The 24378-nt window shown below is 52.1% G+C and overlaps 1 protein-coding gene and 1 non-coding gene across 2 annotated transcripts in view; both read left to right on the top strand.

Annotated features, from left to right (window-relative positions):
- Positions 1 to 24378, top strand: part of CSMD1 (CUB and Sushi multiple domains 1) — a 157262-nt gene that overhangs the window by 16187 nt on the left and 116697 nt on the right. The window contains exons 9-11 of the mRNA XM_036303902.1: positions 8747 to 8938; positions 9551 to 9677; positions 15833 to 16035. Of these exons, the coding sequence (XP_036159795.1) occupies positions 8747 to 8938; positions 9551 to 9677; positions 15833 to 16035 (522 nt within the window). The remainder of the gene's footprint in view (positions 1 to 8746; positions 8939 to 9550; positions 9678 to 15832; positions 16036 to 24378) is intronic.
- TRNAH-AUG lies at positions 3282 to 3353 on the top strand. Its single transcript has one exon. It is a non-coding gene; the product is annotated as a tRNA-His (tRNA).

Below are 24378 nucleotides of genomic sequence, written 5' to 3'. Positions count from 1 at the left end.
TTGATGAGAGTAATTCTGTTTTCTGCCCGGGTCCCTCTTTGCCTCGCCTACAAGAGCAGACTCTCCAGTGGGTGAGGATTAACAAAAACTAACAAACAATCAAAACAAAACAAAAAACAGGCGCTCCGGTGCCGCCAGCTCCTGAGACTGTCCCGGAGCTGGACACGCCGCCCGCCCGGCGGGAACCGACACGCATTATACAGTCGGCGGTGCCGACGGCTCGACAATCAAAATACGATTAACTTCACATTAAATTCTTAGCTTTAAACACTGAGCAATTAAGTTTAGGAAACCCCACGCAGCCGCAATGTGCTCGAAAACCTAAGTGAAATAATCGCCCCCCAAAGATGCCGTGCGAATAATGGCTATGAAAAGTTTTGAGCAAATGATTAAAGCTGACGTCTGTGTAAGGCACCGCCCACTCTTTCCCAAAGACTCGCTAATTGCCTCTTGCTAGTTAATTGCATTCCTTAAGAAACATTCCTGCGTAAATGCTTCAGATCCATAATTAATCTACCCACAGGAGCGGATCAGAAAACGCCGACAGAGTAAATACATAGTTTACTAAACATCCTCAAGTTTGGGAATGGTTACAGATGGCGTCCGTCCGTTCTCTTTAACACTGTAATGGGCCCGCGCATGCTGCTCATCGTACATTTGACATATGTCTTTATTTATGGCGATGGCGACAGGGCTTTCCCGAGGGTGAGAGATCCCGGGTGCTGGAATAGTCCAGAAGCCTCCAGGCCCGGCCACCTCACTGCTCGGCACTTCTCAGCCGTGGCGAGTATCTCCTTTCACTCCTGTTCGCCAGGCAGAAGCCGTGTGCCCGCAGGGTGAGGGGGTTTTCTGAAGCTTCCGGGTGGGGCGTGGCCGGGCCAGGACCACCTCCAGGTCCCCTCGGAGCCAGGACTGTGCAGAGCATGTTCTCAGACACTGCAGGGACCCCCCCACCCCCCGGATGAGCTGCAGGTACACTGACGGGGTGTCAGCGTAGCTGAGGGCCGCGGCCAGGAGCCACGGCAGCCTCGGGGACACGGCGCAATACAGCCATCCACGCTCACTAAGCAGCTCATGGATTCTGATTAGCGGGCAGGGCAGGCAACAAACAGCGGGAAAGGGGACGTCCATTCAAGCCCCGCTCTTTCCCGGATCAGCCTGTTCCTAGAGCAGATGGTTGCCTGCCGAGGCCGTGGTTACGAGGATGGGACGCATCGCACAGGAGCGCCTGGCGGTGGGGACGACGTGTGCGTCTCGGATCCCCCTCTGCACCTCGCATGTGGTCTGATCCCTGATACAAAAGGAGTAGGTGGGGCACCGAGTTCCGGGAGCTGCTGGAGACCAGGAGCCGGGCTCCCCCCAGGGAACGTAAGCCGCCCCTTTCCTCCTCCGGCGACGGAGACGCTGCAAACGGCAGGGAAAGCCCTGCTGCGGACGCAGGTGTTTTCTAAGCGTTTCAGCAAATATTTGCACAGAGAAAAGGATTCTGGGCATCCGCCCTGCGTTGAATTCAGGATTTATTTAACAATCCGCTGACTCTACGGTGTTTCACAGAACGGCCCCAGAGCAGTACTCTCCAGGAGCAGGACGTGGGAGGTGCGGGCAGGAGGCAGGCCTTCTGGATTGTACGCTCCGTTATCGGAGCAGGTGACCAGCCCTTCCTCAAGCTCACAGGCCCGCTGCCCGTGCGTGGGCACCCCTGGGCCGTCTCCCGCCGTGGTCTGGAGGAATCAGCGATGGTGGGAGGCCCGCCGTGTGCGAGGGGAGGCGAACGCTCCTGTTCGCAGAGACGGGCCTGGATGGCCCGCGGGCCCTGGCGGAGCCTCGCTCAGCGGGCACGCGGCTGACACAGTCCCCGTGACGGGCGGGCGGCGGGGGCGGGGCCCCATCAGTGGCCCTTCACGTGGCTCCTCTTGCGTTGAGCTCGACCCTTCGTGTCGTCTTATATTTGACCCTTAATTCGTCTCCTCTTTACCTGGGCTTGTTCTTTCTTCCCAAATGACTGACGAGAGCTTTTTAAAAATATATATATTTTATTGATTTTTTGCAGAGAGGAAGGGAGAGGGATAGAGAGTTAGAAACATCGATGAGAGAGAAACATCGACCAGCTGCCTCCTGCACACCCCCCACTGGGGATGTACCCACAACCAAGGTACATGCCCTTGACCGGAATTGAACCCGGGACCCTTCGGTCCGCAGGCCAACGCTCTATCCACTGAGCCAAACCGGTCAGGGACAAGCTTTTTGGTGATGGAATGAGGCCCTTGTCATGTGAGCTGTAAATGCAGGCGTCACGCATGGCATAGGTCACACTGACACACACGTTTATGGTGATGGCCACTGGGTTTTCCAGAGGATGAGCCATCCGGTGCTGGGACAACCGGAGACGCCCCGGCTGCCCCCTCACTGCTGCAGGCCTTCCCGGGGGACCCTGTGCCAGCTGCATTGTGTTTCCTGTTTCAGTTCAGACGGACGTGGGGTACAGAGAGGGCCAGCTCCGCACGGCTGAATGAAGAGACGCTTGGGGCGAAGGGCGCATGAGAATAGATGGGAAGATGGGGGTAAGGCTGTTTCCAGGCCCAGCAGGAGGCTGAGGGCTGCGGGGCTATGGGACACAGACCACTGGGCCTATGGCCCTTCCTTTGAAAAAAAGGGGGACAAAGTCCTGGCTCAGGAAACCAGCATTTTCGGAGCACGCCTCGCCCTGGACACTCCGGGAGGGCTAGCCCGCAGCTGGACCCCAGGCCGCCAGCCGGGTCCGCATCATCACACACGAGGGAGTTTCCTTGGGAAACGGAGGCAGGGACTTCCGTTCCCCTCCTTCCCCGAGCACTTCTCTCACAGCTGGTCCGTGCCCGTTCTCCACCCCTAAAGCCCCTGCCCCACCTGGAACGGGCTGTTCTAGAGCCCGGAGAACCCGCCGCGTCCCCACAGAAAGGAGTGCGCGTGGCTGTCCCACTGCTCCCCTGTGGCCCGCCACCCCTCATCCTCAGCCTCCCTTTATGGCCCAGGTGCCTTGGGCTGTAGGGGGCGGGGGCGATGTGGCCTGATTGACAGCTGACTGAACCAACTACAAGGCGTTTCCCAACCCTTGTCATCTCAGCGCATCCACAGACTAACCACTAAAAGCTGTGGGCACTAACAAATGCATTACTTTTTTGCTGATCTGGCACAAGAAATAGGTATGATTTTGATTGATTTACCAAATAATAATAATTAATAATAACAACCTACCCTTTTTGTTCCAAAGTCGCTTTTTTAAAAATCAGGAGCCTTGCCCGGCCGGGGTGGCTCAGTGGTTGAGCATCTACCTATGAAGCAGAAGGTCATGGGTTCGATTCCCAGTCAGGGCACACGCCCAGGTTTCAGGCTCCATCCCCAGTGTGGGGCGAACAGGAGGCAGCCGATCCATGATTCTTTCTCATCATCGATATTTATCTCTCTCCCCCCCTCTCCCTTCCTCCCTGAAATCAGTTTAAAAAAGCAAAATCAGGTGCCTATACTTGTGTATCAGGATTTCTGGTCCCAAGAAACAACCAATCAGACGCAACCTTATTACACCACGTGACCAGTAAGGGGCAGCTTATTGTGTGACCTGCCCACTTAGGTTCAGGACAGGCACTCACACTTCTGAGCTGAGGTCTGAGGGCAGAGGCCTGCCTCCTTGGTGAGGGACTGAGGGTTTCCAATCTGCGACTCACGGTGGAAACCTGGACGACGGCGCATTCCCTGGAAGAGGAAACCGGAGCCGGCCCTGGGCCCGGTGCTGCTGGGCTCTGTGAGCAGGTGGACAGGTTGGCAGTGGCAGGGACCGCCCACAGCGGGCGAGAGGGGGCCGGGGCGGGCAGCAGGAGGGCCACGACCTGGGCTGCGAGCGGCGCCATTGGAAACCTGCTCCATCCACATATGGAGACACATCCGTGCATTTGTCCGAGCTCGCCTTCCTGGGAGGATGCTGGAAGCTGCACTTTCTCTGCTTCTGCGAGAAAAGAGAGCCCGTGAGCCCCGCTGCGGACAACACGCTCTGCACCACGGACGCCTGCGGGGGAACCCAGGTGAGGGGCCCTGGAGGCGGTCCAGGTGCGATAGGCAGGCCGGCGCGGGTCCCTCGGAGGGACGCCGAGTTCATTGTAACACAGGAGGGACAGTGGATGACGGGGAAGAACGCCCCCGAGAGGAAACGGTCCCGTCCCCAGTCCCCACACGGCTCACTGTTTGCGTTAGGAATATGCGCTGTGGGCACACTCAGATAAACAGCAGGCTATAGTGAATACGGGATTATTGTAGACCATCACTAGAAAGATCCTTGGAGCTCAAACCTGACGGATTCTCAAGGCGGGTGGTGCGCGGGTAGTTGTTTGGGACCCGCTGTGCTGACCCCAGGTGCGGCCGCCAAACCGCAGGACAGACATAGCCATCGCTTCCGGAGGGAGGGCCTTGCCCATATGCGGTTTAGGAAGGACAGTGAGACGCGGGTGCTGAGCTGGCTGACTCACGCCCAGAAGCGTGGGGAGGGGAGCTGGCATGGCCCGGGTCTCGGGCTCCTCCGGGATGTTCGTCATTGCCCGCCTTCCTGACAGGAGAGCATCTGAGGTTAACGGATCAGCGTTCACGGAGCTTTAAACAGGCCCCGTGACACAGCCGCTTCCGTCTCTGCCAAGTGAGATTCCCCACTCGGCGCCTGAGCCCCCACCCCGATCCCAGCCTCACACCCCACAGACGTCACTGCCCGAGGCGGGTCTGGAAGGGTCCGCGTAGCTTTGCGTAATTTTCCAGGAGGCTTGGTTGTGTAAGTGACTGTGTTTTAGGGTGTAAGTCTGTCCTCGGGTGACGGTGTGCTGGGTGGTGCACGTGGCTCTGTTTTCCTCTTGCAGGACTGATGCGTGTGCTGCGGGCCAGACTTCAGAAACTCCGGGGGCCTAGAAACAGGAGACACGCATGACCTAATTACAAGGCTCCGGCTAAAAGCAGAGGATCTGACTGTGAGCTTAATCAGAAGCTGGCAAATGGTGTCACCCAGGCTACAAAAATCTAACCTTTTATGGGAAGAGTGAGCACATTCCGTTTTTCCATAGGGAAAATAAAAAGCAGCAGTTACCATGTTGGTCAAAGTCGTAGATCCACTGTGCCCACACAGGGTCCCCCACAGGAGATGGGGTCTCGGGGCGACCTGATCGTCAGAAAGGGTCAGAGGTCGTGGTCTCTCCGGTCTCGCCTTTCCCGGCACGTGGCGGGTTCTTCGTGCTGCTTTGGGAGGAAAAAGGCGTGAGAGCTACCGGGCTGGCGGTTACCGTTTCTCTCCCCACGGATGGATTTTTGCCGGGAGCCGGTCCATGCTTGCTGTTCCAAGGGACCTGGCATATATGGCATACTGTTCTTAATATGTTTGCTCACCTTCTTGGCACTATGTGTTTTAACCAAGGTCTCTGAGAAAGGTTGTTTCCCCAGGTAGGGATTTTCCCCTGAAGTTAGGGAGGGAATAAAACCCCTTAACTAAGTGCCAGGCGGGTAATTAATCACTTTAACTACGAACAATCATGCTTAAGCTACATAATCTTTACTCCCTGGAATGGAGATAAGAAACGCCCTAACCTTTGGAATAGAGATTGATAGGATTGAATCAACTGGTATAAATACAGATGTAACAAGACAACAGGACACAGAACCTAGACACAGAACCTACACAGAACCTAGAGACAGAAGAACTTCGCTGGAGAGAACATGGCAAAAGATCCTGGACAGAAACTGGCCATAGAACCTAGAGACAGAACCTAGCGAGAGAACATGGCAAAAGATCCTGGACAGAAACTGGCCACAGAACCTAGACACAGAACCTAGCGAGAGAACCTGGCTGAAGAACCTAGAGACAGAACCTGGCTACAGAACCTGGATAGAACATGGCAAGAGAACCTGACTAGAACCTGGTGACCAAACCTGGCTTGAGAACCTGGACAGAACCTAGCGAGGGAACATGGCTACAGAACCTGGCTGGAGAACCTGGAGAACCTGGTTGGAGAACCTAGCAAGAGAACATGGACACAGAATCTGCTGGAGATCCTAAACAGAACTTGGCTGGAGATTGTGGCTAGAGATCCTGGCTAGGCTGCTGATCAACTGAACGCTGCCTCCGTGTCATTCCTTCTTTGCCGACTCCGTCCACACCTTTGGGGATCCCTGGACCTTCTGGGGTTGGACCCCGGCAGATTTTGCCCTGAGGACGTGCGCAGGCTGCTCAGGCCTCCACGTCACCAGCAATGAGTCCGGTTGGCTGGTTCCTGAGTAAACATCTCGGGAAGCGCTGCTCGGAAGGGGACCCGTCTGTTGAATTCCAACGGGAGCAGGCAGACGGGGGAAGTGAAAAAACACGAAGCCACGGCGCATCCAGCTGGCACTCCGCCAGGCTCTGCAGGGATGACGGGAGCCACTCGATAGCAGAGGCCGAGGCTGAGCCCTCGCTGAGGGTACTGCACATCCCCGTGCGCGTGAGGGAGGCCGCACCGCCCTCTCTCCCACCAGCTGCTGGTTGGTGGTGCCCAGAGCGAACGTTTGTCCCGGGATAAGTGGCTGGTGTTGGACACACTTAGCTCTGACATCCCATGAAATTGGGAAACTCAGAGCATATTTTAGCTGTTGTTCGAAGGGGCGTACATTTTTCTTGGGGTGATTTTGAGAACACTGACCTCTGAACTCCTGTGACAGGCGGCGAGTGAGGCTCAGGTGGGGGTTGGAGACCCCGAGGAGCCGAGGGCTTTCTGGGTGACTGTGGGGGAGGCGGGCGGGTCTGCAGGGGGAGAGGGAGGCTTTAATTCCGGGACACGGGATGTCGGCGTCACTTGGCCTTTGGTGGCAGGTGGTCCGTTTGCTGTGAAACGCAGCTGACGTGGCAGCCAGGCCGGGTTTGAATGCACTCGGCGGACGTAGTGTGATCCGATTCGGACGTGATGGCGCAAGAACGGGTGCCAGAGGGGATAGAAAGGACAGAGAAGAAAGCGCTTTGTTCCAGGGTCCGAGGTGAGATGGGAGGGGAGTGAGATGACGGTGAGCAGTGACTGGGACGCGCGTGGGGCCTGCGTGGGGCCTGCCTAAGGCCGTGTGTGCCCCTCAGCCATCGGAGACCTGCTTCCTCCTTCAAATGGCGAGCAGATGGGGCGGGAACGGCCGCCGTGAGAGAGTTTGAGGCTGGGGTTTGGTGATGGTCAGTGTAGTCTGCAGCCGGGTGGATGCCACGACCACAGCTATGGCCACGGCCACTGCTCTTGCGTGAATATGGTCGCAGCCGGGGCCAGTGTCGGGATGCTCCCTGAGCTGCGGGCGGGTTATGGGACCTGGTGCCTCGTCCGTCCCGGTCAGTGAGATGTCAGGGAACCGCGGTCACACATCCCAGGAGGAAGTGCTGCCTTCGGAAGGGCTTTCTCATGTGGAGCCGCCGGGAGGGAGTCGTGCGCCTCCGTGGAGGGAGGTCCCTGTGACGTGCCCTTCGGGGAGAAACCCTGAGCCTCCCCTCACCGCACAGCGACCCAGGGGGATGCGGAGAGCGGCGCGGACGCTCCGTCACTGCGGGAGCGCTGGGTGCTGGCGCCGGGACTGCGAACGGGAAACGACCTGAGGAGCGACATGGTTCTGACGGGAAATGTCGGCAAAGGAGCCAGGCACCAAGCAGGGAAGCTGCTCTGCTTCTCGTTAGAAGCGACTCTGTCGTCCAGGCTTCTGGCCGCGAAGCTGCCGGAATGTCTGCCGTCGGCTCATCTGCATCCGACCGTTTCCCGGGACCCAAGTCGCCCTGCTTTGTGTTCTCGGCTCTTTCCGTGTTGACTTTCATATAATAGTAACAACAACACCACCAGCAACAACAATAATAATAACGACTTGATGGGACTCTCCCTTGGGACGGCCGTCTCGTCATGTGAGCACGTGCTGCACGTTCCCCAGGGACGGTGTGTGTGTGGGGGGGCCTGGGGGGGCCTCCTCTTGGGAAACCAGTTCAGGGAGGTGCAGGAACCGTGTTGCCCTCAGTCCAGGTTTGTAAGTCACTGCGGGATCCATTCCGGTCCCGGTCACTCATATTCTGACCAAATGTGATTTTAAACCTCCCAGTGTTTTATGTACCAGCGAGTGTTACAGTTGGAGACACGCGTTAACGTTCATGATCTTGAACGCCAGGGTGCGGGTTTTTTTGGAACGGGTACACTCGCGGTGAATGTTTCAATGGCCCTGAATGTCGTTCGAAGCTGCCTGGTAGATGTGAGCCGAAGGCACTTAGTAACACACAGGAATTAAACTAAGAGCCAGTGACACATATTGCATGAATGTGCTTCCTGTTCGCACCTGGGGGCGCCATGGCGCAGTCCCTGCCGCCTCCTGCCTGCTGGGAGGTGAGCTTCCGTGGGGGTGAGTCACGTGCCCAGGAGCCCCCGAGGATGAGACACCCGCCCATCAACCGTGCGGTCCAGGGGACGGAGGCTCAGAAGGAGGCGCCAGGGTGGCCTCGCGGGCATGGGCCGAGCTTGGCCCCGAAGCCGGTTGTGGTCACTGCAGGGGTCTGGGCTACACGGAGGCACCCAGCTGGGATGCGGGAGCCATAGTGGGTGACAGGATGTCACAGGCTGTGACGGAAGAGCATCCACCGGGCCTCCTTGCAGATCCTGCTGGAACCTTTCAGGGGGGAGGGCACGGCCTCTCCCGGTGGCCCTACCCCGGGCTGCGTCCCACGTGGCCCTGCTCACTCTCCCCTCCCCCTCCCCCGCAGGCTTCGACCTGGTGAAGTGCGAGGACCCCGGGGTGCCCAGCTACGGCTACCGGGTCCGGGACGACGGCCACTTCGCGGACACCGCCGTCGTGTTCAGCTGCAACCCCGGCTACGCCATGCACGGCAGCAGCACGCTGACCTGCCTGAGCGGGGACCGCAGAGTGTGGGACCAGCCCCTGCCCTCCTGCGTGGGTGAGTGGGGCCCGCTCCCGGGGGACCGACCGGAGCCCAGGGCGCTCCCACTGCTGTCCCCACCGCCGCGTTCGTGCTCCTGACGTTTGTGTAGGATTTTAAAATAAATATGTTTTTATTGATTTCAGAGAGGAAGAGAGAGGGCGCGAGAGATAGAAACATCAGTGATGAGAGAGAAGCATGGATCGGCTGCCTCCTGCACACCCCCCACTGGGGATCATGCCCACGACCCGGGCATGTGCCCTGACCGGGAATCCAACCCTGACCTCCTGGTTCCTAGGTCGACGCTGAGCCACTGACTCACGCCGGCCGGGCTGTGTGTAGGCGTTTAGGTGTGAAAGACAGATGTTCTAGTTCCGTTTTATTGAGACCATCTGCAGGGAATTATTAGAATTGTAGCACGTGTGTCTCATGGTTTTATGCTCTCCGCTGTAATTTCCTGAGAGACAGTGTCTTTCTTTCAGGGCGATGCTTGGGAACAGGAACAGAAAGAAACGATAGCGATGGGGAGGTGACTGTGGTGTGTGATGGATAAAACACAGACAGGCGGGCTGTGTCCTGGTAGCTAAATAACCCGTGACCCCTGTGTGACCCCACGTCTGTGTCTTGCAGCGGAGTGCGGTGGGCAGATCCACGCGGCCACCTCGGGGCGCCTGCTGTCCCCCGGCTACCCGGCGCCCTACGACAACAACCTGCACTGCACCTGGGTCATCGAGGCCGACCCCGGGAGGACCATCAGGTGCGTGTCCGATTCTGCTCCGGCGATTTGGGACTAGAGGTGTGTCGGCTGCTCTCCCTGTCGTGACCCCTGGGGGGTGACGTGTGAGGTTGCTGAGCTACAGGAGGGAGCACGCTGGGGGGTGAATGGTCCGCGGGCCCACGTGTTGACACTGTGTTCCTTTGACAATGTGCGGTAACCACGTATAACAAAGGAAAACAGAAAGTGTATCCGTTAGCGTTGGCTGCGTAACAAGCTGGCCCCCCAGACTCAGCTGCTTTAAACAGTTAGTGATGTGCTCAGGGCGTGGTGGGTACTCTGGGCAGTCTGGTCTGTGCGCACCCAGCCTGGTGGTCCCAGTGGCCTCGCTCAGGTGTGGGGCCTCTGCCGGACGGTTGGGAAGGCGGGGTCCTCTCCACCCAGGTTGCCGGTCCTCCATAGCTGGTCGCGGTCGAAGGTCCGCAGCAGCAGGAGATGACGGCTTTTCACACTCACGCTTGCATCGCATTTGCTCACGTGCCCTTTGCCAAAGCAGATTTCACGGTCTCAGGAGCAAGAGGGTTTGGAGAGAGACTCTCCGCCCCTTAATGGGGAGAGAATAGAGGCACAGTGATGGGCCCCAGGCATGCGGGGAGGACACGGCTCATCCTCATCTGTGAGACATGGGTGTCACTGTGGGGCAGACCAGGACCCGCTCCAGGCTGGAGGGGCACACGCACCAGACAACCATCAAACATGCAGCCATTTAACACATTCCGTACCGCTCAGGAGGTTTCTCGTGTTCTGCGCGCCGTCTGTTAAGGACCGCTCACGAGTGCTCTCGTTTTTTGACGCCCGTGGAAAAAGGAGCGAATCTAGATGCTTATGTAAATTTAGTTTGGTTCCTCTTCGTAGAGGAAAATGCTTTACGCAGTACCATACGTTAACAAAGTACTAGGGACTTTAATTGTTTAATTGTTTTTGTAAATAAAAATGTTATAATTATTGAAAAACAACACCTAAAGTGCATTATGATGATTTAAATAACGTGCAGTTTGCCCAAAAACGTGCGGTCCCTGGCGTATGTCTTAGAGATTTCTATGCGGTGCGCAATGTGTTAAGAGAAAGTGTGTTTCCATGAATGGGTCTGGGTTGTGGAGAGCAGTTTGTGAAACCACTGAGCAAACCAGCAAAAGGAAGGTTTTTAAAGCAGGTTGTCCATGTCCAGTGGGAAGGCCGTGTCGGAATCCCCAGTCCGTCCAGCGAAAGGCCATTTCCAAGCGAGCTGGCCTTGGTCACGTCCCCATGGCCGGAAGGGAGCACACGGTCCTCCGCCCACTTCTCCCCTCTTCTCGCCCGCTCACCGTCCCATGCATCGCGGCGCTCTTCACCGTCTCCACATCGTTATTATTTCTGTTCTATTGCTGTTACCATCCATCTATTTTATTGAGGCGTCGGGAGGGTGCACATGCTGGGAGGACACTGAGACCTGCCATGCGGGCCCGGCCTGGTCGCCGCAACCCACCACGTAAACAGCCTCACCTCACACGCTCACAGCCACGAAAGCTCCCCAGCCTTTCTTAAGACTCTGCCTACCCCGCCCCCCGCAGCCCTGACCCCCATGACCCTGGTCCCTGTGGCCCTCCCTGGTGTCACTGCACCCTCGGAGACGGAGCGGCCGGCCTCCGGGTCCCGCTGTGGACACAGGAAGGGCAGAGAGAGGCACAGCCAGGGCCTTGGTCGGGCAGTCGGTGGACGGAACGCTCCCACTCTGGTGATCTGTGTCCTGTGCACAGTGGCATCCAGCGCCCTCAGTGACGTGTGGGAAACAGACGCCCAGGGGAAGGGGGGTGGTGGGGGAGGGGGCGGACCCACTCCTCCTGGGCCTTCAGCTCCCGAGTCGCCACCCCGGTAGGAGACACCTCCCGGGCCGAGCTGAGCCCTGTCCCCTTTCAAAGCCCCCTCCTCGGCCCCTGTGTGCACAGACAGCAGTGTCACCTCCGTCTCCCCGGGATACGCCCAGGACGTTTACAGCATGGATCATTAGGGGGGACCGGCCAGGAGGTGCACGTGCAGGACACATGCCAACTGCCCGCAGGAGTCGGGCCTGAGCCACACCGATGGGAATGACGGGGGCGGGGGGGTGACTGACAGGGGCGCTGGGGTCACTGCTGCCCCGGGGAGGGGACGCTGACGCCTCTGAGAGCCCATGTGCCGCGGCTTCCTTAGCCGCCTCCTCCCAGCCCTGTGTCCGCTCACCCTCCCGAGGATGCCCGTCCTGCTCCTGGAAGGTTTCCATTTTCAGAAGTTATTTGACTCCTGTGTCCTCCGTCTCCAGTATTTCCCCAAGACCTGGGCTATGCCTCCCGGTCTGTGGGGCTGACAGCCTTAGATTTCTTTCTAGGTCCAGTGGTTCTCAACCTTCCTGATGCCGCGCGACCCTTTAATATAGTTCCTCATGTTGTGGTGACCCCCAACCATAACTTTAGTTCCGTTGCTACTTCATAACTGTAATTTTGCTGCTGTTACGAATCGTCATGTAAATATCTGATATGCAGGATGTATTTTCATTGTTACACATTGAACATAATTAAGGCATAGTGATTCATCACAAAAACAATATGTAATTATATATGTGTTTTCCGATGGTCTTAGGCGACCCCTGTGAAAGGGTCGTTTGACCCCAAAGGGGTCGTGACCCACAGGTTGAGAACCGCTGTCTAGGAGGCCGTGGGAAACCTTGTGCATGAAAGCCGTGCGGTGGGGGCCCGTCTCCCCCTCCCTCTTGCCTGCGTTTCCAGTTCCTCTCTCCCCTCACTTCCCTCGCACTTTAATTTTCTCCCTACTGACCTCTCCAAAGCCTCTACCGGCTGGTCCCCCAGAGTCCCGGCCCCCAGGGGTTTGGCGCTCTGCCCCTGGCGCGTTATCTCTGATGCTCACCCGGGCCGTTTCAGAGGGAGCACTCGCTGCCTCCATCCCGCGCTCAGCCTGTGCACCCAGGTCCCCTGCCTCACCCGCAGACCCTCCTCAAATTCTAGGCCTCAGTTACAACGTCAGGCCCTCAGCAAAGACGCCTTTTCCTGATCCCGCCTGAGAAGGGTGCCGCCTTCCCTGGACTCCGCGCTCTGTGCCTCAGCGCCTTCCCTCGCAGCCGGACATCTGGGTGTCAGGACAGCTAGGCCCTCTGACCTTCACGCTGCTGGCCCGCCCACCCCGTGACCTCACTGTTCATCCCCCCTTCTCCCCAAGCCTTCCACTCACCACCCACCCACCCATCCAGCTGCCACGCCTGGATCCACGCCCATGGCCACGCCCCCAGATTCACCAGGCCTCCAGAAAGGGTCTTCTCTCCACGTTCCAGTACAGAAACAGTTTCTGTCCATCTGAATACAATCTTTTATTGATCATATATAGCAATAATGTGTTATATACAGCACATACATAAGCTATCTATTTTATTTTATTGAGAAAGAGAGGGAGAGAAAGAGAGACAGAAACATTGATGTGAAAGAAAACCATCATTGGTTGCCTCCTGCACGCCCGCTCCTGGGGATTGAGCCTGCACCCCAGGCATCGAATCCAGGAATCTGCCCTGCCCAGGAATCGAACCAGCGACCTTTGGGCGACAGGACGATGCTCAACTAACCAAGCCGCTCACCGGGTGTAACTTGCGCATCCTTACACCCTGGGGGCAGTCGTTTGGGTCTCATAACGATGCCTTTGATGCTCACAGACTCTTCTTTTCCTTGAGTGGAATCCATTTTAACTCACTCTCTTTCATAGTTAGTGGGTCTCTGTACTTAGATTCTGTCCTGTCACACACTCGTTGGGAATGTTCATAATGGTTTTGTGTTCAGATTTAAAAGTGTTGCCTCCCCCATGTTAGAAGAACGTGACGTTAGGTTATTGTAGTAGGAGGGTTATTTCCCTCCACATTCATCCCCACTCCACCCGGGTTGACTTTTGCACATGGCGTGAGGAGGGTCAAGGTGCTGTTTTGTCCATAGGGAAGCTGATTGTCCTTTTGTGGAATAGCCAGTCTCCATTGCAGGGCAGTGCGGCCTTCGTCACAAGTAAGTCATTCACTTCGGCCTGTTTCTGAGCTTAATTTCGTCTCTCTCTTCGTCCATCTGTTCGTCCGTCTGTTCATCCATCTATTCGTCCATCCATCTTTCCATTTATTTGTCCATCCAGTGCAGGACCTGTCTCTATTGGTTCCTTACTTGCCTTATTAGAAGTCTTGAGATTCCGTAGTATAACCTCCACCTTCGTTCTTCTGCGTTAGATTGCCATGGCAGTCCGTGGCTCTGCATTTCCATGTGCATTTTACAAACACGTGTCACTTCCTACCACGGAAATCACTAGGATTCCTACTGGAATCGCAGTTGATCAATAGACAAGTTGAAAGAAAGCTGACATTGCGGAGGGAGCTGAATTCCAGCCCCCAGCACGGCGTGTGGTCTGGTCACGGAGATCTGAGACCATTTGCCTCAATCTGTGCGCCGTGTCCTGTGCGTGGGCCTTGCCCATCTCAGAAGGACTCCCCGCTCTCGCCTGCTTTCTGGTGATGATGTCAGTCGTCGTTTCATTTCCTCTTCTGTGTGTGACTCCCTGAAAGTGACATTCCCCAGGGCAGAGGGGTTCTCTCCATGCCGAGTATGAAAAGCAGCTTGAAGGCAATACAAACCCACAGCAAAGGGACCATCGCTGATGTCATTATTGGTGGACACACCAAAGGGCCCTGTGCGTCGTCTGGGGGTAAGCGTGTGCACACGTGGATGGAAATTGGGAAAATATCAACGGGACGGTCCATCTGAACTTCAAAGCGCAGGCGACCGGAAGGACACAAGACCACGTGGGGGAGGGCGTGTGAGAGTGTCTGTAAGATTTTATTCTTTAAAAAGATCTGGATCAAATGGGGCTGACTGTTACCACCGGGGCAGGGGAGGGGTACACACATGCCTGCTGTAGTCTGATCTTTTCTGTGGAATAAAAGTATATTTCATGTTGGACATTTAAAAATGAGCTATGTTTCTGACTCCATGCAGGTGAGAGATATTTTTAAGCTTATAGTACACACAAAATAGATAATTTAGATGTGTGTGCAGTCTTTCCTGTGTCATCTGTTCCGATGTTTTTATCTCCCTTACAATTCTGTGCGTTGAGCAGTAAATAAAACGCTGTAAATCAGCCGCTGGCATTCGCTCCGCTCTGATCTGTCTGAACTGCGTAAATAGGACCGGATTTCTGCCGCCGCCTCTGACAGCGAGCCCCCTCACAGGGACGCGGGAGTCGCTCTGGAAAATATCTGTAAATCCAATGAAAGTGCCGTAAACTTCGTAAAGGAAGGAGTTGGTATTGCACATCTCTGCCTGCACGCTCCGCGAATTCTAAATGTGATAAAGGAAGGAGTTGATGGGGCCCACTCCCGCCTTCGTGTTGCTGTTGCAAATAATGCATTTTCTGAAAATGCAGTTTATGGGAACAAATACAACATCAGACCCCATCATAGAGGTTCAGGTAGACAATCTCCTGGTGTCAGCATCCCTTCCTGCGGGTGTGGGTGCTGCCCCCTCCTGGGCATGACAAGAACAACACCGACACCACATAGAAAACCTGCAGGATCAGTTTCACACAAAGCTCTGTCCCCTGTGTCTTCATGCCTGAGAGGCCCAGAAAGCTTTGTGTGAGAGCCAAGAGCTGACAGCCGGTCCGCGTGGCTCCGTGGTTGAGCGTCGACCTATGAACCAGGAGGCGATTCCCGGTCAGGGCACTTGCCCGGGCTGTGGGCTCGATCCTCAGAGTGGGGTGTGCAGGAGGCAGCCGGTCCGTGATTGTCTCTCCTCATTGATGTTTCTCCCTCTCCTCCCTCTCCCTTCTCCTCTGACATCAATACAAATGTGCATTTACAAAAAGAGCTGACAGCCTCAGAAGGGATGGTTTCATCCTGAAAAAGCGGCTCAGGACGTGGCTCAGGGCTCTGCGCATCCCTGGCAGGTGGAGTGGGTCCTGCCAGGGGGATCCCGCTCCGCCTGGGTGTCCCTGCGGCCCAGTCCCTGGGGCACACCTGCCAGGTGCCGGCAGGCAGGTCGGGTGGGATGGAAGCGTGTGCAGTGGCTGGTGTGCACCGCTGGGGCCTCCGTGCGCCCCGGGACGGGAGGTGTCCCCTGAGTGACAGGCCTGTGCTGTCTCCGCAGCCTCCACTTCATCCTGTTCGACACGGAGAAGAGCCACGACGTCCTGCGGGTGTGGGACGGGCCCGCGGACGGCGCCGTCCTGCTGAAGGAGTGGAGCGGCTCGGCCCTGCCCGGCGACATCCACAGCACCTTCAACACGCTCACCCTGCAGTTCGACAGCGACTTCTTCATCAGCAAGTCCGGCTTCTCCCTGCAGTTCTCGAGTGAGTGCCGCCGCCCGGGCCCCGGCCGCCTCGGGGGCCAGTGCTGTGTCCTGGCCTCCCCACAGGGAGGGCCTGTTCCGTGAGCACAATGTGGAGTTTTAAAGAGCGTGTCAAAGAGAATGCTTATCCTGGGAAATGCTGCTTTATTAGAATAGCTATTATCTATATCTATATCCATAATGTCTATATCTACATCTATAATATCTATATCTACATCTATATCTATCTATATCTATAACATCCATATCTATCTATATATATATATCTACAGCTATAATATATCTATATCTATGTCTATGTCTATATCTACATCTATAATATCTATACCTATATTTATATCTACATCTGTATCTATATCTATAATACCTATTTCTATATATCTACATCTATATCTATAATATCTATATCTATAATATCTATATCTACATTTATATCTATATTTATAATAGCTATAGCTACATCTATAATATCTATATCTATATAATACTCTATGTCTATGTCTATATCTACATCTATAATATCTATATCTACATCTATAATATCTATATCTATAATACCTATATCTATAATTGTATATCTACATCTATATTATCTATATCTACATCTATATCTATATCTATAACATCCATATCTATATATATATATCTACAGCTATAATATATCTATGTCTATATCTACATCTATAATATCTATATATCTATATCTATATCTATATCTATATCTATATCTATATCTATATCTATAACATCCATATCTATATATATATCTACAGCTATAATATATCTATGTCTATGTCTATATCTACATCTATAATATCTATATATATCTTTATCTACGTCTATAATATATCTACATCTATAATATATTTATATCTATATCTGCATCTATAATATATCTATATCTATATCTGCATCTATAATATATCTATATCTATATCTGCATCTATAATATATCTATATCTATACTGCATCTATAATATATCTATATCTGCATCTATAATATATCTATATCTATATCTGCATCTATAATATATCTATATCTATGTCTGCATCTATAATATATTTATATCTATATCTGCATCTATAATATATCTATATCTGCATCTATAATATATCTATATCTATATCTATATCTATAACATCCATATCTATATATATATATCTACAGCTATAATATATCTATGTCTATGTCTATATCTACATCTATAATATCTATATATATCTTTATCTACGTCTATAATATATCTACATCTATAATATATTTATATCTATATCTGCATCTATAATATATCTATATCTATATCTGCATCTATAATATATCTATATCTATATCTGCATCTATAATATATCTATATCTATATCTGCATCTATAATATATCTATATCTGCATCTATAATATATCTATATCTATATCTGCATCTATAATATATCTATAGCTATATCTGCATCTATAATATATCTATATCTGCATCTATAATATATCTATATCTGCATCTATAATATATCTATAGCTATATCTGCATCTATAATATATCTATATCTGCATCTATAATATATCTATATCTATATCTGCATCTATAATATATCTATATCTATATCTGCATCTATAATATATCTATATCTATATCTGCATCTATAATATATCTATATCTGCATCTATAATATATCTATATCTATATCTGCATCTATAATATATCTATAGCTATATCTGCATCTATAATATATCTATAGCTATATCTGCATCTATAATATATCTATATCTATATCTGCATCTATAATATATCTATACCTATATCTGCATCTATAATATATCTATAGCTATATCTGCATCTATAATATATCTATATCTATATCTGCATCTATAATATATCTATATCTATATCTGCATCTATAATATATCTATAGCTATATATCTGTATCTATAATATATCTATATCTATATCTGCATCTATAACATATCTATAGCTATATCTGCATCTATAATATATCTATAGCTATATCTGCATCTATAATATATCTATATCTATATCTGCATCTATAATATATCTATATCTATATCTGCATCTATAATATATTTATATCTATATCTGCATCTATAATATATCTATATCTATATCTGCATCTATAATATATCTATATCTATATCTGCATCTATAATATATCTATATCTATATCTACATCTATAATATATCTATATCTATATCTGCATCTATAATATATCTATATCTGCATCTATAATATATCTATATCTATATCTGCATCTATAATATATCTATAGCTATATCTGCATCTATAATATATCTATATCTGCATCTATAATATATCTATATCTGCATCTATAATATATCTATATCTGCATCTATAATATATCTATATCTGCATCTATAATATATCTATATCTATATCTGCATCTATAATATATCTATATCTATATCTTCATCTATAATATATCTATAGCTATATCTGCATCTATAATATATCTATATCTGCATCTATAATATATCTATATCTATATCTGCATCTATAATATATCTATAGCTATATCTGCATCTATAATATATCTATAGCTATATCTGCATCTATAATATATCTATATCTATATCTGCATCTATAATATATCTATAGCTATATCTGCATCTATAATATATCTATAGCTATATCTGCATCTATAATATATCTATATCTATATCTGCATCTATAATATATCTATAGCTATATCTGCATCTATAATATATCTATAGCTATATATCTGTATCTATAATATATCTATATCTATATCTGCATCTATAATATATCTATAGCTATATCTGCATCTATAATATATCTATAGCTATATCTGCATCTATAATATATCTATAGCTATATATCTGTATCTATAATATATCTATATCTATATCTGCATCTATAATATATCTATAGCTATATCTGCATCTATAATATATCTATAGCTATATCTGCATCTATAATATATCTATATCTATATCTGCATCTATAATATATCTATAGCTATATCTGCATCTATAATATATCTATAGCTATATATCTGTATCTATAATATATCTATATCTATATCTGCATCTATAATATATCTATATCTGCATCTATAATATATCTATAGCTATATATCTGTATCTATAATATATCTATATCTATATCTGCATCTATAATATATCTATAGCTATATCTGCATCTATAATATATCTATATCTATATCTGCATCTATAATATATCTATATCTATATCTGCATCTATAATATATCTATATCTATATCTGCATCTATAATATATCTATATCTGCATCTATAACATATCTATATCTGCATCTATAATATATCTATAGCTATATATCTGTATCTATATCATCTATCTATGTCTACATCTATCTGCACATATATAGCTTTACACAGCGATGAAGGTCGCACCGTGTGATGGAGACAGCTTCTCAGCCAGTGGACAATTAGCTTTCCTGTGGGGAGAACAATCCCTTGCCTCTACCTCACACATACACAAAAGCCACTCGGGGTGGAGCAGAGGTGCGGCTCCATGAGGCTCTATATGTGTGTGGACCTTTAAAGGCTGGCATCCGCCTGTTCACCTGACACTGAGCCAGGTGTGGGTCTCCCTGGACCCCAGGCTGACCCTGGTGCTCCCCACGCCTGGCTCCAGGGCAGCTCCCAGGTGGCTGTGGGTGATTCCCGGAGCCGCCAGCCGCCAGCTGCCCTGCTTTCCCTCCCCCACCTCCCGCACGGCGAGCCAGGTCCTCGCCTCCCTGGGCTGAGGGCCATGTGTTGGAGGGCGAGCCCCTCCCAGGGTCCCCGGGGCCTCAGGCCCGCGGCTCTGTCAGCTCCCGGAGACCCGTCCACTGTCGCGGCCCGGCCCTCAGTAATGGCCGGTTCCCGGGCGGGGGGTGGGGGTGGGGGGAGGGGGCCGGTGCGGTTCCCCCTTTGAGTGCCTTTAGGGGGCCCCATGTGGAGGCGCCATTTAGTTGAGTGGCACGCGGGGTCAGCGGCATCGAAAAGCAAGTGGAACTCACAGGTAAACACGTTCCACCTCCATTTACCTCCCGGCAGGCCCCTGGTGAGCCAGAGGAGGATTTACAGAGAGAGTGAGCTCGGTCAATGCGAAGCTTGAAGAGGTTGCTCTAAATCTGAGGTCACGGCTCGCAGTCTCTCCCCTCGGGGCCGCTGGGCCTGGGCGACGTCGGCACGGGAGCTCGCGGGGCAGGGCCTGCGGGAGGGGGTCGTTCACTGCGAAAGACCACGGAGGCTTGCTCTTCGGGAGAATGTCCGTTACGCTAAGGTGATGTCAGTTTTGCTCGTTTTTGTGAAATAAAAGTGTCCTTTTCTTTAGAAGTGATGGTGAGAGGGGACTGCAGGCGTGTGATCTGCGGGCTGTATGGGTACAACCGAGAAGCTGGTAACGTGAGGAGAGGGTTCCTGCGCTCTCGGGCCATTCCTGCCAGGAAACAGGCTCCTTAGAGCAGTTTAGGCTTCACAGCAGCACTGAGGGCAAGGAGGGAGCGTTCCCACCTCCCAGCTCCCACCCCCCACCCCATACCCCCCGGCACAGCTCTCCGACGAGGCTCCCCACCAGGGGCATTTGTCACAACCAACGACTGGCATTGACACGGAGGGTCACCCAGAGCCACAGGGGACACCAGGGCTCACTCGTTTTTAAAAATATATATTTGCATTGATTTCAGAGAGGAAGGGAGAGGGAGAGACAGAAACATCAGTGATGAGAGAGAAGCATGGACCGGCTGCCTCCTGCACGCCCCACACTGGGGACCAAGCCCACAGCGCCGGGCATGTGCCCTGACCGGGAATCGAACCCTGACCTCCTGGTTCATGGGTGGGCGCTCAAGCACTGAGCCACGCCGGCCGGGCAGCGTTCACTCTTGTGCTGTGCACCCCGTGGGTGTGGGCAGATGTGTGATGGCGTGTGACCGTCATCACCGCGTCACAGGGCAGTGCCACTGCCCCGCGCCCTCTGGGCTCCACCTTCACCCCTCCCGTCAGCACCGGAAACCCCTGATGGGTCCACTGGGCCCACAGTGTGGCCTTTTCCAGGGCGGCACAGTGGGAGTCGCACAGTGTGGCCTTTTCCAGGGCGGCACAGTGGGAGTCGCACAGTGTGGCCTTTCACACTGGCTTCCGTCCTTAGTCGCCCACATCGGCTCCCGCCTCCACAGCGCCTTTCTTTCTGCCGAATAGTGCGCCGTGGCTGCCCGGGCAGGCGAGTGGATAGACAGCGGGGCAGACGGCCGCCCTCCCCCGTGCAGCTGCTGAGGGACGGTCACGGCGGATCCGGCTGCTTCCCAGGTTTGCCAGTTGCGGTAAAGCTGTAGCCGTCTATGTGCAGCTTCTGCGTGGACGGCGCTAGCGCCTGTTCGTGGAGGCCGAGAGCTGGTTGGCGGCTTGTGCGCCGAGAGCTCGCTTAGCTTTGTTCCCGGCCTTTAAAACGTCCCTTTTTAAAATTCGTCTGGAGCCTAGCAGCCACTTCCCCCCATATTTCATGGGATCTTCCTAGTGTGGGTTAAAAAAGCAGCCCCTCGTTGCAGTTACCTGAGAACAGAATTAATGCTCCTCCCACAGGTGATGCCGATGCTTGAAAGTGGTGAGTATGCACACACCTGTTAAATGCGAGGGAAAGTCACAAGGCAATTTTTAACTCTTTTTTCAAGTGTTCTAGACTGAACCGCAGGGCTTGCCATTTTTGTGGAGCGACATGGTAGATGCTGGCGGTGGCTGTGGTTGCCGTAGACGTTGCCGGGTGTGCTCTCCCCCTGCGTCCCCAGTTAAGAAACCCCTGGGTCTGGGATGTTCTTGGGAAGCATGACTTCAGGGGGGAACTGTCATGGGGGCTCAGTGTCTCTGATGGATGCCTCAGTGACAGAAACACGCTGGCATTTTCAGAAACCAGCCGGGAAATGCTGAGTCTGCATTGGGGGAACCTTATAAAATTCAGAGCCACTTTCTTTGTTTGCAAGTCTGTGCCTGGCACAGGATTCTCTGCATTTTCTGAGCTTTTTCAGCCCCCAAGGAGTTGATGCCCCAGCAGGGAGCCAGCTGCTGGCCCTCCCCCGCCCTCAAACAGCCCGTGGCCCCGCCTTAGGCGGTTTCCTGCCCTAACCCAGGGAGCAGCTTTTCAGATAAATGTTTCCAAACAATAACTGTGCCCTGAGCGCACTTTTCACCCGGGACTAATGACTCAGTCCATATGTTTGTTAATGTTTCAAGAAAATCCAAGGCGGACTCTATGCATTTCCTGGGCCATGGCCGTAGTTCTGCATTCCCGTGTTAGTGGGATGAGAAAAGATCACCACTTGCTACGTAATTAAATACAGAGGCCCTGGCCAGGCCGCTCAGCCGGTTAGAGCGTCATCTGATTGCCAAGGTTTCGGGTTCAGTCCCCGGTGAGGGCACACGTAAGAATTGCCCGAAGAATGCATAGTGAAGTGGGGCAGACAGTAGATGCTTCTCTCTCTGGCTCTCTCCTTCCTCTCTCTAAAATCAGTAAAAACAAAAATGGAGCCCAAATGGCATGACTCAGTGCTTGACTGTTGACCTATGAACCAGGAGGTCACGGTTCAATTCCCGGTCAGGACACATGCCCGGATTACGGGCTTGATCTCCAGTGTGGGGCGTGCAGGAGGCCGCGATCAGTGATACTCTCATCATTGATGTTCCTATCTCTCTCTCCCTCTCCCTTCCTCTCTAAAATCAATAAAAAATATATTTTTAAAAAAAAGAAAAATGAAAAATAAAAAATATATTTTATAGGTCCCCCTTGTCAACAGTGGGTTAATATGATGGGAGAGAGTGTGTCCCTGCAGGTTCTCATCCCACAGGGTCTGTGTGTCTGGCCCCGCGACACTCAGAGTCATGTCCATTGCTTGTATGTTAAGGGTGTGGGCGGCTCGAACTGGCCCAGATGGTCCCAGATTCAGGTGGACAAGGACCCGGATGACAGTAGGCCCCCGGGGCCTGTGGAGTGTCATTGTGACCTGCAGAGCCCAGAGCCCCTGTGGGAATTGACAACCAGTGTCCATCCGCTCGGCCCCGCCTCCTTCCTCAGGCAGCCGTGGGCAAGGCCAGTGCGAAATCCCATTTACTCGTTTGTGGCAGAAAGTGGAGAGACTCAGAGTCACAGATTCCCTTTCGGAGGAAACACGTTTGAGGGAAAATGAGTGAAAGGTGCCCTGGGGCCCTGAAAGCACACAATCAGCACAGTCGTAAAGAACAGATGGCCCATGGCGCCCGCTCTGCGTGGCCCTGGAGGTGCAAAAGCAATTTCTGACGCAGAGAAATGCCTTCGGTCGGCCGGGGCCTGGTGTGTGCTGCTAAGCAAGCTTTCCTGCCGCCACCGGGCGCGTCCGCCTGCAGGTCCTCACCCGGGGAGCGCACACCATTCATCGCAAAGACCCGGCCAGGGACAGCTTGCGGCCTGGCTTCAAAGTGTGCTTTCCCCTCAAGCCTTCTTACTGCTTTGTGCATCTAATCCAGACACCGAGGCAGCTTTTCGTTTTCATGTCCTCGTTCTGAAAGGAGGGAGTCAGACGGTGGGGTCCATTTCCACGGGACCGGGACCGAGCCTCCGTGGCTGACTCACTGGTCGTTTCCAATGCGCCTTGGGGCTGGGCCGGCAAGTCGGGCGCCCCCTCTGAGCGCATGCGGGGGTCTGCACCAGCTCACACGCTCACCTTGGGCGTCCGCAGGGTCCGCAGAGGCAGCGCTTCTGTCTGTCGCAGCATGAACTCCGCGGGGTGTGACGTTCCCATGGAGCGCTCCATCATTCTCACACACATTCCAAAGGGAAGTGCGGATTAGAAGTAGGGAAGGTACTTTCCCAGAGGAACTAGACCCCCACCATGCAGGGACGCGTGACCGACAGAAGGGGCCCACGTTCCACGCACTGGGGGCCTGTGGACCTTCGTGGACAATGTGGAGGTTTGTTGGGAAGCATGTACTATTATTATAAACCTGTAGGATACGCTGGGTTAAACCATTTTTTAAATGTGTTTCTATTGATTTTTAGAAGAGAGGAAGGGAGAGGGAGAGAGAGAAACATCAATGATGAGAGAGAATCATGGATCGGCTGCCTCCTGCACGCTCCCTAGTGGGGATCCAGCTTGCAATCCATCCGGGCATGTGCCCTGACCAGGAATTGAACCATGACCTCCTGGTTCATAGGTCGATGCTCAACCACTGAGCAACACTGGCCGGGCTGGATTTATTTTTAAAAGGGTTTTTTGACTGTAGGGCTTCTCAGAGCCTTTGACCCCTAATGAGGACTCTGGCCTATACAGTGTTTGCCAATCCTGTTTAACCAGATTCCTCTCAAC

Source organism: Myotis myotis, unplaced genomic scaffold (assembly GCF_014108235.1).
Source record: "Myotis myotis isolate mMyoMyo1 unplaced genomic scaffold, mMyoMyo1.p scaffold_m19_p_39, whole genome shotgun sequence".
In the NCBI taxonomy this organism is placed as follows: domain Eukaryota; kingdom Metazoa; phylum Chordata; class Mammalia; order Chiroptera; family Vespertilionidae; genus Myotis; species Myotis myotis.
This window is presented reverse-complemented; position numbering and strand designations above follow the sequence as displayed.